Below are 11,966 nucleotides of genomic sequence, written 5' to 3'. Positions count from 1 at the left end.
TATGAGCTATAAGCTATGAGCTATTTGCTACACACATGCAGCCATAATGAGCGGCTGAAGCGGCTGTCAAAGGCGGGGATCACCAGGAAGAGTATGGAAAACAGCAGGGGGAGCACAATGCTAATGAGCACAAAAGATGCAACAAATGCGGAATTTAAAACAACAGCTGCAACGCCTGCAAGTGCCATATAAATTTAAATTCAAATGTGCAACAGCAGCCCGTCCGCAGTGCTGCCACAAATGGAGGCACAGGAAAAGTAGCTGGTAACATAGTAATAGTAAAGATTAAGGATGCAGTCAGGATGCAACTAGGATGCATGCATCATCACCGGCAACAGGTGGCAAGCACAAAGGGAACCGACAACTGCCATTGGTTTTTGTGATGTGCAACCAATTCGAAGCGAAAACAAAAGCCGCAAAAAATATGCAAACCGACACAAAGCCGCCGCAACAACACAGTATCAAATTATGGAATATATATAATACTAAGTATATGTATTCAAGGGGGGGCGGGTGGTGGGCGGTATGCCGCTGCAACTTGTGTTCCCCTGAATTCCGCTGTATGCGAAGGCATAAATTAAGGCAAATGAGAAGAACGAAGCGTAAAAATTAAATAAACATCGGGGGAAATGCGAAAATGTCAAAGGAAAATTGCCGCGATCTTGGGCGGTGGAAAGCGGAACATGAAAATATAGGGTATTACTAACTATTTTTAAGAATTTAACGAAATGAGGCAACTTAATTTGACATTTAGTGCGATTTTGCGTAATTTTTGCAATCTTGATGATGGATTCGCGCCGCCAAGACGCAGAAAATGCAAGTACTGTTGGCTGGTGGGTGGTGGGAGGTGGGTGGGAAGTGGGGGAGGGTGGCGCACAAAAACAAAAGGCAAAAGCGCAGCTGATGACATCCGCCCACTTGCGTCGCCCCGCCCCTCGCCAGTCGACTGGAAAACTAAAGTAACGTTGTTGTTATTTTGAATGGAGCAAAACGCTTGCGTGCATTATAATAATCAGAATCTCTTGTCTTTCTCTGGCCTGTCAACGCAGTTATCATCTTCATCGCACACTGGCAAAAATTAATTGTTATATTAGACACTGAATATGTATATGCATACTATATATACTATATACTGCTATATACTTTCAAGATCTGCCATAAAATGTAGCATTATTTCGACTAACTTTGGCCGAGCTCTATGCAGATTTTCATTTTGAAGTGCCACTCGTCGTCACCTGTACGAGTGGAATTTTCAGGGGGATTTTCCGGGCAGGAGTGCCGCAGGTGGTAGGTGGCTGGGTGGGTAGAATGCCCCTATTTCGGTTCCCTGCCCTCTTGTTCCACGTTTTGTTTGCCTTGAATGCTTTCCTTTTTGTCCATTTGAAAGGGAGGAATAAAAGGAAGGAATAACGAAAATACGGAGAAAAACTTGTGCAAATGAAGCGTTAAATTGACTGAGTGCTGAAGGCGAGGCGGGGCGGGGCAAGGAAAACTCGTCCTGCAACTAGAGAATGGCAGAAGAAAAAGGAAACTTGCTGCACTGTGCACCGCTTGCCATTGACGTCTTTAATTGATCGAAACACGGCGACTGAATGCAATTACTTGATAGTCTCGGCAAACGCGAATATTTAACAAAATTCAATTCATACATGCATACATCATACATCATACATACATCATGTATGTATTTTGATATCTATTCTTACATCTGTCAGTTCCATCTGTACATTTAAGTTTCCGAAAATTCGATCATATTCAACGCACCGTCGAGCATCTCAGCAGTTCATGGTCTTTTTTGCAATTTTTATGCTTGGCGAGTGCTCAGTTCTTTGTATTACCCATTACTTGGCATTTTTAAGGGGTACGTCGCCACTTGAGTTTGCAGGCATTTCGATTTGAAATTAATATTATTCGTTTATTTTTTGGGACTTGTTTTCAAAGCCATGAATTCTTGGTGTTCCAAACAACTTTTGTGAATAGCAACCAAGGGGTATGTGCAAAGCGATTCGATTTTGCGTGAAAGTCTTTCCCCTTCATATATATATATATATATTTTTTTTATGACTGTCAGTTGTGCCGCGTTTGGCAACAGAATTTGTTTAAACGAAGCGCCGGCAGGGTGAAAAATCAATTTTTTATTGCCCTGTTGCTTCAGTTGGCTGCTGCGTTGCTTTTGTTTAGATCTTAGCCAGATTTATTAGCAGGCAGCAAGAGCAGCGCTTTTTTCTCAGCGTTTTATTACCGCTGTTGGCCCCAGCAAAGTTGACAAGTCGCGCAGAATGCACAGAGAAAAATCGGTGGGTAATATATGCACATATAACTAGATAATCAAAAGGTGTTATATAATTGAAGGTTATTTTTTGCATACAAGCAGCATTATTTAATTGATTTTCACATGCGATTCAGTAGCTCCGAATCTTTTCAGTGGATTGAACAATAAAAGAAGGAGGTGGTGCTGTGGGCGTGGCTCAGGTGCCCGGTGCAAGAATCTATTTGCCTTTTGATTGCCTTTTAATTACTGAGCAGCAAATAAACATAAACAATGGCGTTTGGCGAAAAATAGGAGATCTGTATTTAGGCGGCGAAGAGCACATGCACATATTAAAACGAAACGAAAACAGGCCCAAAAACAAAAATATTAATGATTAAGCCCGGCCAGCAGCAATCAGACATAAAAAAGCAGAAAAAAAGAGCAACGGCCTTCTTTGGTTTGGCTTTGTTTATCTCGTTCTCTAGCGGTTCTATCTTTTATCTTTCCTCGCCCGTTTGAAACTCGCTTCGGAGTTGGGAAACTAATTGAAGCCAATTCATTGGCAATGCGTTTGTAAATCCAAAGTGGCAATGTTTCCATTCGGATGGGGCCACCAAAAACAAAGCCGGGCAGATAAATTAATTAATTAATTAAGTAGTGCTGCCTTTGATGGCAAATCCGACGTCTAGCATGGTTTATTATTAGATCGGGAGTTCGAACGAGCAGGGATCAGGGATCGGGCTTAGGTGAGGTCCACCTCAAGTCAGGTGGCAAGTGGCGCGTTGACCATGAATTTCCTCATCGGAGAGGAGCCGAAATCATTTCCAGACGACGTTCAATTGTCGAATAGACCCAACCCCCCATACAAACTGACTACTTGTGTTATCTGCAAATCCTCCCGTTGGCTTTTAACTTTCGCCGCCGACCTTTTGGCAGTCTTGTGGCCCCGCCCCCAAATTCGCACAGAAGGAGGTCAATTTAATTAATGTGAAATGCGAAATGCGAATTGAAACCGAAATTAAATTTCAATGCCACAAAGTACGTTCAGATGCGTATTGATGAGCGGCTGGCTCAATTAAGCTAAAAGCTCCGGCCAAAAGGGCTTGCCAAAAACTGAGTGAAAGCCGGCCAAACAATTAGCAGCAACTGCCTTGGTTGGTTGGCAACTCAGCTCAGCAGACGAGCCCGGTGAGACCTTTTCCGCAGCAGGACACACACACGCAGACTGGCCGGCAATTGCACAACAATGGGGTCCAAAATATGGGAGTGGGATGCTGCCTCCCAGCTGCTTTCCACTTCTCTAACACCGAAGGTTGGCTCCTCCTTATGCAAACTGCAGTTTTCAACTTGTTACCCCGGCCACTTGTTGGGCTTTCCGGGGGAAAACTGTTCGTGGGGTTTTCGCGTAACCGACATTTCCTTGAAATTCGATTCAAACGCATATACATATGCACGTCTGTCGATTTTGCGATTGGGGCAGCTTGTTGATTGGCAAAGATAGCTTCGCACTGCCCTAGAACTTGGGCTGTACATATGTCAGCTGCAGGTGGGAGCGCCCCACTGGCAAGAAACAAAAAAAAGTAAACTATATACACACTTATGGTTTCATAGTTTTTATCCATACGTAATTCTGCAAGCAATCATTTACCAGTCACTAGATGTTAGGCAGCGTTCTTCCTTCGAACCAAGGAATCCTTGGAATATCGCTCATACGCCATGTTGAACACAACTTGACCTGTAACACTGGGCGTATGGGTAATATCTGCAAACTTTACTCCAATAAGCTGTTCTTCTGTTCTACCATAGAATATAATTAAACATTCGTAAAGGCTTTTTATACCGTGTATAAAAATAGAACGCAGCTGTGTGGCTTGAAATCATTCGCGGCAACAATTAGTTTTCAATTACAAAATGTCCTCCTAGTTCACTAATTCACTACCACATTCTACGCAGCCCTTTGCGTATGCAAAAGCCAACAAGTTGCCATTGCGAAACACGTGACTGGGCCAGAAAATGGGGCAGGCGAGTATTTAGCGTAAAAGTCGGTAACGGAAACCAAAAATGTGCTCGGAAAATGTAAAAGTGAGTGCAAAAACGAGGGCGGAATGTAAATGGGACAGGGATATCTTCATTCTTGTCGAAGGGATAAACGGAAAATGATCCTTCAGTCTATTATTAAGCTCTTGAAAAACAGTCATTTTCTGGATTGTCCTTGTGGCCACATATGACTGACTGACTAGACCATCGTTCTTTACGAATGAACACAATATTTTTTCTGAAAAGTTGTTGAGATCCTGGGAGTCAGCTATTTCATAATCTATTAATGTGTGTTTAATCAAAAATAGCTTGTTATTTCCTAATCGTATTTTATTTCTTTTTTTTTTTTGCACCTATAGTTGACTCTTCGTGTTTAGAAAAATTATACTTTTGCTGGCAAACGCTTTGGGAAAGCTTTTTTGCTGACTTGGCTAAAAGCTTTTGTGCAATGGCTCTCAAACTGTAGCTAGCTTTCCATTGCAAATGTGGCTAACAGAATTGTGTACTCACCACGCGACGACTGTGGTGAGTTCGGCAAATTAAAAATAGTTTTTTTGGGATTTTTTCTCACCGTCGATAACCTTTATAGGTTACGGACTTAGGTTGATAATTCTAATTGTTTCAGCATTTGCTCCAATTTTGATGTGATAACTTTTGACTCCCCAAATTGAATGAAATGCTCGGGAGTGCACACATGTCTAAATATTAAATGATTTGAGCAGTCGAAAAAACAAGTGCTTCGAAAGTCGAACAGATGTCATTGCTTTTGAATTGAAGAAATTATTTGTAAGAATCACACTCCGACCCATAAAACATTGAAATTAAATCGTGCACAATTTTACTCAAATATTTAATGTTATCATATCTCTTATTTATAAAGCTTGATATTAAGCACATATTTATGTGCCTATCTAAACTAATTTCTCCAAGTGTATCCAGACCATTGCCATTATTGTCAACGGCGTATTCAACAATTTTCTGCGTGTATTTTTAGTGCCTTTTCTTATCTGCGAACGGAAGCTGTGGCCACTTGCGAGGGTCCACTATTTAAATATTTCACATTGGGAATTACCAAAGGCAAAAAAGGGGAGGAACAGGGAAAGGAACCTGCGGAATGGGCAAATTATTCCAGGAGATGGGGCCCTAAAAAATCGCAACGTGTCCATTGGTCCTCCATGTGGGGCGTCGGCATCCAAGTCCGGTAATTCATCCTCACGCATGCGTCATTTTCGGATGTCATTGGGTCAGGCGCCAATGGGAAGCCGCCTTTTTGGGGGTGACGGGTGGGGGGCTAATGGGGCTGAAGGTCACGGATTGTGGCCGCTGTAGCCCATGACCTATGGCTAGTTGACAACCAACTGAACCGCCAAAGCCGCCGAGCCTTAAATGCTAACACCACATGGATGTCCTGCCAAACTTGTATTGTGTTGAATATTTAAATGCTGCTTTGCTTCAATTTTAGACCGATGACTGCACATTTAAGATGTTTTGCTCATATGTATGTACATATGTGTTGGATGCGCCAAGAATTAATTGCTCATAAAACGCAAATATTCGGATGAACAGAGAGTAAAGGCTATAAAGTTCGTGTTTTAAAAATGTTTGGTTTTCCTACGCGAATTGCATCTTGGGGATTATTCAAATGCAAAGTGTATACTTTTGCAACTTTTTTGTTATTAAATGCCATAAAAAGCATTTTATTGAACTCCCCTTTTTTCGAGTGTAAAATTCAAAGAACTTCCAGAAAACAAATGTGCGAGGAGAGCGCCGCTTTTCGTGGGAGTGAGTGGGATAATTTGCAAACCGGCTGCCGCAGCAACAACGAAAGGTGAAAAGAGAGCAAGGAGCAACGGTTTTCACTTGTTTATCAGTTGACCCAGAGAGCGAGAGCCACAGGGGCGGGTGTTGAGTGAAAATTCGAGGGGCTTACTATGCAATATAACAGTTACTTTTTTCCCCATTTTTACGGCCTTAAGTGCTGCTTTAGCCCAGTGACTAAATCGCGACTACGCTCCGCGAATAAGGATGGTCAGGGAGAGCGAGAGGAGAGAGAGCAGGCGCGGCTAACTCTGCGTAAGCGGACACCCACGCATGTGAGCGAGAGGGAGAGGGTAAGGCAGAGAGAGAGTGCGGTGCATCGACGCAACAGGCTTGCAATGGCCATTAAGCGCCGTTAAACAATAACAAGAGCACGCAAATCGCTTCGGCTCCGTCGCGCTTTCGGCCTTCGTGCGTCTTCGGGCGACGCCGGCAGAGCAGAGGCAGCGATGGGAATCGCAGCAACGGTTCTTAGACATTAGGTTGCGCGCCATCGTTCCAGGCGGTCGCACATTCCACGGTGTGCTGTCCCTTTGTTTTCTGTGTGACTCTGACTCTCTTGTGGGGAGCGTTTGCTTTTTTTTTGTTGAGTGCTCTCACATATCCTCGAAGTGCCGAAATTTTCAAAATCCCCGACAAGATATCCTGGTGATATCGGTTCAACGTTTAAACAAAAAACCCAAGCCCTGCTCCTTTTTTTTTTTAAATTAATTAACTAGTGTGATCCCAAAAAGGAATCCACATTCGCAACGAATACGAATAGTGTCCATCGCGTGTGAAACGAAACTAAAGAATAAAGAATGAAACAAGAAAATAAAGCGAAATGGCGGAAAAGCGAACAGAAAGAGGGGAAACAAACATCGGCTCGGCCAGGAGCGAACAGATGATCAAAGGGGATCGTTCAGATTTTTCGAGGAAACTTCTGAAACATAACGGTTTCGGGTTTTTTTATTCGGATTTGGTTTCACCAAAGCCAACACTTTTTTGCTGATGTCAAATCACCGATTTGTTTCCCCCTTTTCCGTGCGCGGAGAAAAAAATCCCCAGAAACATAATATCAGGATGCTCTCTATATCTATCTCAGTCTGGGCCCAAGTGTCTGTCCCTGTCTGACGCTTAATTGTTGCCCAATTGCGAATTAATGTCGGGGCTTTTTTTCTCCGTGCAGTGCCATAGCCGTAACCACAACCTGCCAGCCGTTTAAAGCCAAACTAAAAAACGAACCGAAACTGCCTTCACAAAGTACCTAAACCAAACGTAAATAGCTGCCAAAAGAAACCAAAACCGCCGTTCCCCGGAAAAGAGATGATGGGATCGCCGGGATCCCAAGCGTCCGCGATCGCGACCTCGGTCGGAATCAGAAGCGGGCGGCGGGGTCAAGCGGGTGTGTCGCTGCTCCTGCGCCTCCTTGCCGTGACCTTCGTGCTCGCCGCCTGCCACGCACCGCTGACCAATGCCAAGGTGAGTTCATTTCGGGGGACGCTCGACCCTCTTGTATATTAGATTGCTATTTGAGGCCCAGGAATGCGGCAGTCAAACGTTTGATTAGTTCTATTCGGTGACATGATCCCAACAGCTGAATGGTAACATTCACATGACCATCAGCCCATCAGCTGATCCACATCCAATTGTCGGGATCGGTAACCCACCCAATGATCTCTTATTCCGGATGACACAACTGGGGCCCGCGACGAACTTGAACTATTTAGCATGACACACATACGAGTATTGTTTTCCCAATAGATGAGAGGGGACAGACACAAAACGAGCGCCCCCAGTGATTAGCATAAAAATGTATTTATAGTAAGTGGTTTGGAAAATAGTTTTCCTTTCCACCACTCGCCATCCAATTGGGAAGTGAGCCGCGCTTCGGTTCGCTCTGTTAAGGACCGGATTTCGAGTTGAGCAGAGGCCAAAAAAATAGATCACCGAGTCCATTGGGCCGGGGTCATCATTGCGGGTTATCACTGCTCTCTCGAAAAACAGACGCTGAATTAATTTCTTTTTTCCAAATTCGGATCGAGTTCAGCTGCTGGCGTTTTGAATAATGATGCGATTGTGTTCGGACGTCTTTGCCAATTATTATGAGGAGTCGATTGTTCCAGTTCCAAATTCTATCTTTGTGTCTGAAGGAGGGATGTGAGTGTGTGTGTGTGTTTGCCACCATAATGAGCCTCGATGATAGCGCGTTATCAGCGTGTTAATGACATGTTGCCCACAGACGTTTGCCTGCAATGAAATAATTTCTTTAATTAACATTTAAAATCACTGAACGTTTGTGAATTTCGTTGGATGTGTGAACGGACGTCAGTACCTGCTGGACAATTCTGGACAACTCGGCTCGATTTCGTCGAGTGTCGTTTCCATTCGATTTGTTTTGCTGCAGCGCTCACACTTTTTATCACATCGGAAGTTGCGTAAATGAGGCCAAATTCGAAACACATGTACACATACATACGGGGCCATATCGCCTGCTCAGGGCTTATCGGTGGGACTGGGACTGGGACTGGGACTGGGAGTGGGACGGGAATGGGAGCCACACTTCGAAGAAGGAACCACTGCAAATCGGACTGCGAACGAGGTCACTGCTGCAGCACGATAGCTCCATCCTCCGCTTTTGCCCATCCGGCGTATGCGTATTGCCGGTCATCGGACATTGCGCATACGATCAGGTGGCACACGGCCCCTTGGGGCATTCGATATCGTTTATCTTGGGTTTTATCCGTTTCAAATTGATAGCTGAACTTGACTGAAGCACATATGCTAGCAATAAACACCTATCCATACGTTATGTCATCATTCCGGCTGGCAAGTGCTACTTGTTTTTGGCCACTGTGCAACTTGCCACAGATTAATACCGTTTCTCGAAAGTCTGAAGCGTATGTCAACTTCTGCTGCTTCAACTGATATTCGCCTGGCAACCGAATTGAGCTGCTGTGTTTACATCGACAGATGGGTCCCCATTCGATGGCCCTTTTCCGGCTTACAAGGGTATCCGATCCCCCATCGCTTGTATATCGCTCATCACTTTGCCCCGATATCTGTCAAACAAACTGTCAAAATATTTGCATCATCAACAACACAACTGCAAAGCAAATAAGACGAAAAATTAAAGCACAAAACGGCAGCCAACAGATGAGAAAATATCATTTCGCAGCTATTTTTTTTTTACCCGGCCGTATCGTTTTGGTTTCTTTTTCAGCTTTTTGGGATTATGTTTTCTTTGTTTTTCATTGGTCTGAAGATGCGTTCGTTGGCACATTCCCTTCGGTTCAGTTCGTTCTCCTTGTTTTCGGTTTTCAGTTTTCGGTCTTTAGTTTTCTGGTTTTCTTGTTGCCGTGGCTTCACGGTTTCTGTTTCGATTGTTTGTTTGTGCAACATATGGACACAAGATGTTGTACCACCGATCACACATGTGACCGGCTGCTTGGCTGCTTGGCTGTTTGTGTATCTGCCTTATTTTGCTGGCCTTATGGAATCACTGGGAAATGGCCTTTAAGTTGAATAGGTGGTGGGGTGGGATCGAATCGGTTTTGAATATTAACTAATACTTTCCATCAAGTTTCATTTCGCGATGAAAATATGTAACATTTGTATATATAGCTCATCCTATTTTCCTGTGTACCGAAAACATTCGCACAGCGATCACATGCAGTTTCTCGGGAAGAGTCATGCGAGCATTTGTTTAAATATTACGCTGGTGTGCTGCCTAACGCATACCCACCCACCACCGCCCCCCGCCCACTTGAGCTCAAGTTCAGACATTGACCAAGGGGCGGGTACTCGATAAGGGGGCGGGGCCGCGGGGGCAGAGACAACTGGCACACTTAAAACTGTTTGTGCGAGATGTGCGAGGTGCGAGGTGCGAGGTGCTAGTGAAGTGTCTGGCTCGCTTTTCCCTTCCTATATTTGTGGCACTGTATCTGAAACGCTGATTGGCGATATCGCCGAGTGTTGGCTTTGTCAAATTGGCATTGCCAGATGGCTTCCATTGCCATTAGTCACTGGGGCAGCCGCATTTGACCTGGTCGGGATCCTTAGATGCCCAGACCGGGCGATTCATTTCTGCGGATCCGGAATCTATTTTCCCCGGCTGACGTATGCATTTCTGTAAGGAACGAGCTGGTGGAATCTGGGAGTCAATGGGGAGAGGCAAGGCTATGAGGCAAGCATTTAAAAATAGATGGCGACAAGATACCAGAGACGAAAGTTTTCGATTCGAGGCGTAGCATTAAAGTTGGGAACTCGGAGTGGCTAAATTGGCAAATACCCTATAATTATGCCCTATAATACCCTATAGATAAGTCGACTTGTGATCTAGTGCGAATGCAAATGGAATGTGCCGCTGAAGTACATTGATTACTAATTGAAAATCAACACCTTTTCTCTTGCGATACACCTGATACACCTGATGTTCTTTAGAGTTCATTCCACCCTCGAATATTTCGCCATATTGCGAGCCACAAAAATGCGAATACAGGGGATCCCACTGGGGTATTTGCCTCATAGACTAAACACTGAAAAACAACTCCGAAGTGTAGGGTAAACCAATTTCTCAGCCTGACTTTTCATTTCTCACTTCGCGGTCCCCAACCAAATATTGTAATTTAATATTTGCATGGCGCGTCTGTGGGGGCACAAGTATACTATATATATATATACATCCATGTATATATGTACATATATGTGGCATATGAGCAATTATTGTTTGACTATTGCATTGCGTAAATTTTGAAAATAGAAAAAAGCAGCGAGAAAATACAAAAAAATTCATCCCAGCACCCATTAACAGCATTTCTAGGATGGGGAAATTCCTAAACTGTCGCAATTTGCCTTCTGAGTTATTGCAAAATGCAGGAGGTCGTGTGGGTGGACATACATATATGTATCTAGATATATATATATATGTAGATCGTGTCATCATCCCAATCCCACTGAACATAAGACGCACGAAAAGTAAAGACACATTGTTCGCACACATGATGCCATAAAATGTGTTTGAAAACTGCATTTAAATTTTCCATTTCAAGCGAAAAAGCGATTATAGAGCTTAGAATATTAGAATACTATCGCAAAGAATCGAAGCTGATGATCCCATCGCGAAACTTAGTATGCAAGGCAATAATCGGCTTTTTTGGGTAGGTCTCATTCGAAATTCAAGGCATCGCAGGGCCCATCGATAAAGTCGATTTAAGCCATAGAGATTCTAAGATTTATCGGTTTTGATTTAGATATAGATAACACGTCAAGCTGAATGGTTATACAAATAGATCGAAATAGGGGAAAGGATGCAAATGACTTTTAAGTACAGTGCAAGAAAGATATAGGAACATTCTATTAGAATAATAATATAAATATGTATCTCTTTAAATATATCGAGACTCTAATTATCGGATCTTCGAGTTCGATTAATCTTATGTCATTTGCAAGTCTCTGATTGATAGTCAAAATCAGATACACATTCTCGAAGATGGTACAAAACGGGTTTAAACCGCAAGGCGGCGAATTAATGGGTGAAACTTTTTTTTGAATGCCGAGCCGAATTCAGATGGGCTGAGTTTAATTGGCCGAAATGTTTGGGGCGATTTTTCAATTGGCGGAATTGACTGCCAATTACAGATCGATCGAGATGGCGACTACTTTGCGTCCGTCCTAATCGTTAATCATAATCAGTGCGCCGGAAATTGGGAATCGGGGATGGGCTGTGGAAAATGAAACATGAAGATGAATTGAAACATGAAAATATGAAAATATCGACGATGCGGGTGACATCAGCTGCTGTGCGGCGGCAATCGTCTCCATGAATCTTAAACGCTTTTTTATTTCGGGGGAAATTAAAAAATGCCTCACAGCGATCGAG

The 11,966-nt window shown here is 43.6% G+C and overlaps 1 protein-coding gene across 20 annotated transcripts in view; it reads left to right on the top strand.

Moving 5' to 3' along the window:
• Window positions 1–6,521: 6,521 nt before the first annotated feature.
• LOC6724963 (basement membrane-specific heparan sulfate proteoglycan core protein) overlaps window positions 6,522–11,966 on the top strand; it is an 80,488-nt gene continuing 75,043 nt past the window's right edge. For 15 of the 20 annotated variants that reach the window (XM_016173059.2, XM_016173062.2, XM_016173060.2 and 12 more), the window contains exons 1-2: window positions 6,523–6,626; window positions 7,275–7,567. In XM_016173059.2, the coding sequence (XP_016037869.1) occupies window positions 7,412–7,567 (156 nt within the window). In that variant the 5' untranslated portion in view covers window positions 6,523–6,626; window positions 7,275–7,411. Of the gene's footprint in view, window positions 6,627–7,274; window positions 7,568–11,966 lie in introns of all 20 variants that reach the window. The other 5 variants (XM_039296548.2, XM_039296553.2, XM_039296555.2 and 2 more) reach the window with 1 other exon arrangement.

The sequence above is a fragment of the Drosophila simulans genome, chromosome X (assembly GCF_016746395.2).
Source record: "Drosophila simulans strain w501 chromosome X, Prin_Dsim_3.1, whole genome shotgun sequence".
Taxonomy (NCBI): Eukaryota; Metazoa; Arthropoda; class Insecta; order Diptera; family Drosophilidae; genus Drosophila; species Drosophila simulans.
This window is presented reverse-complemented; position numbering and strand designations above follow the sequence as displayed.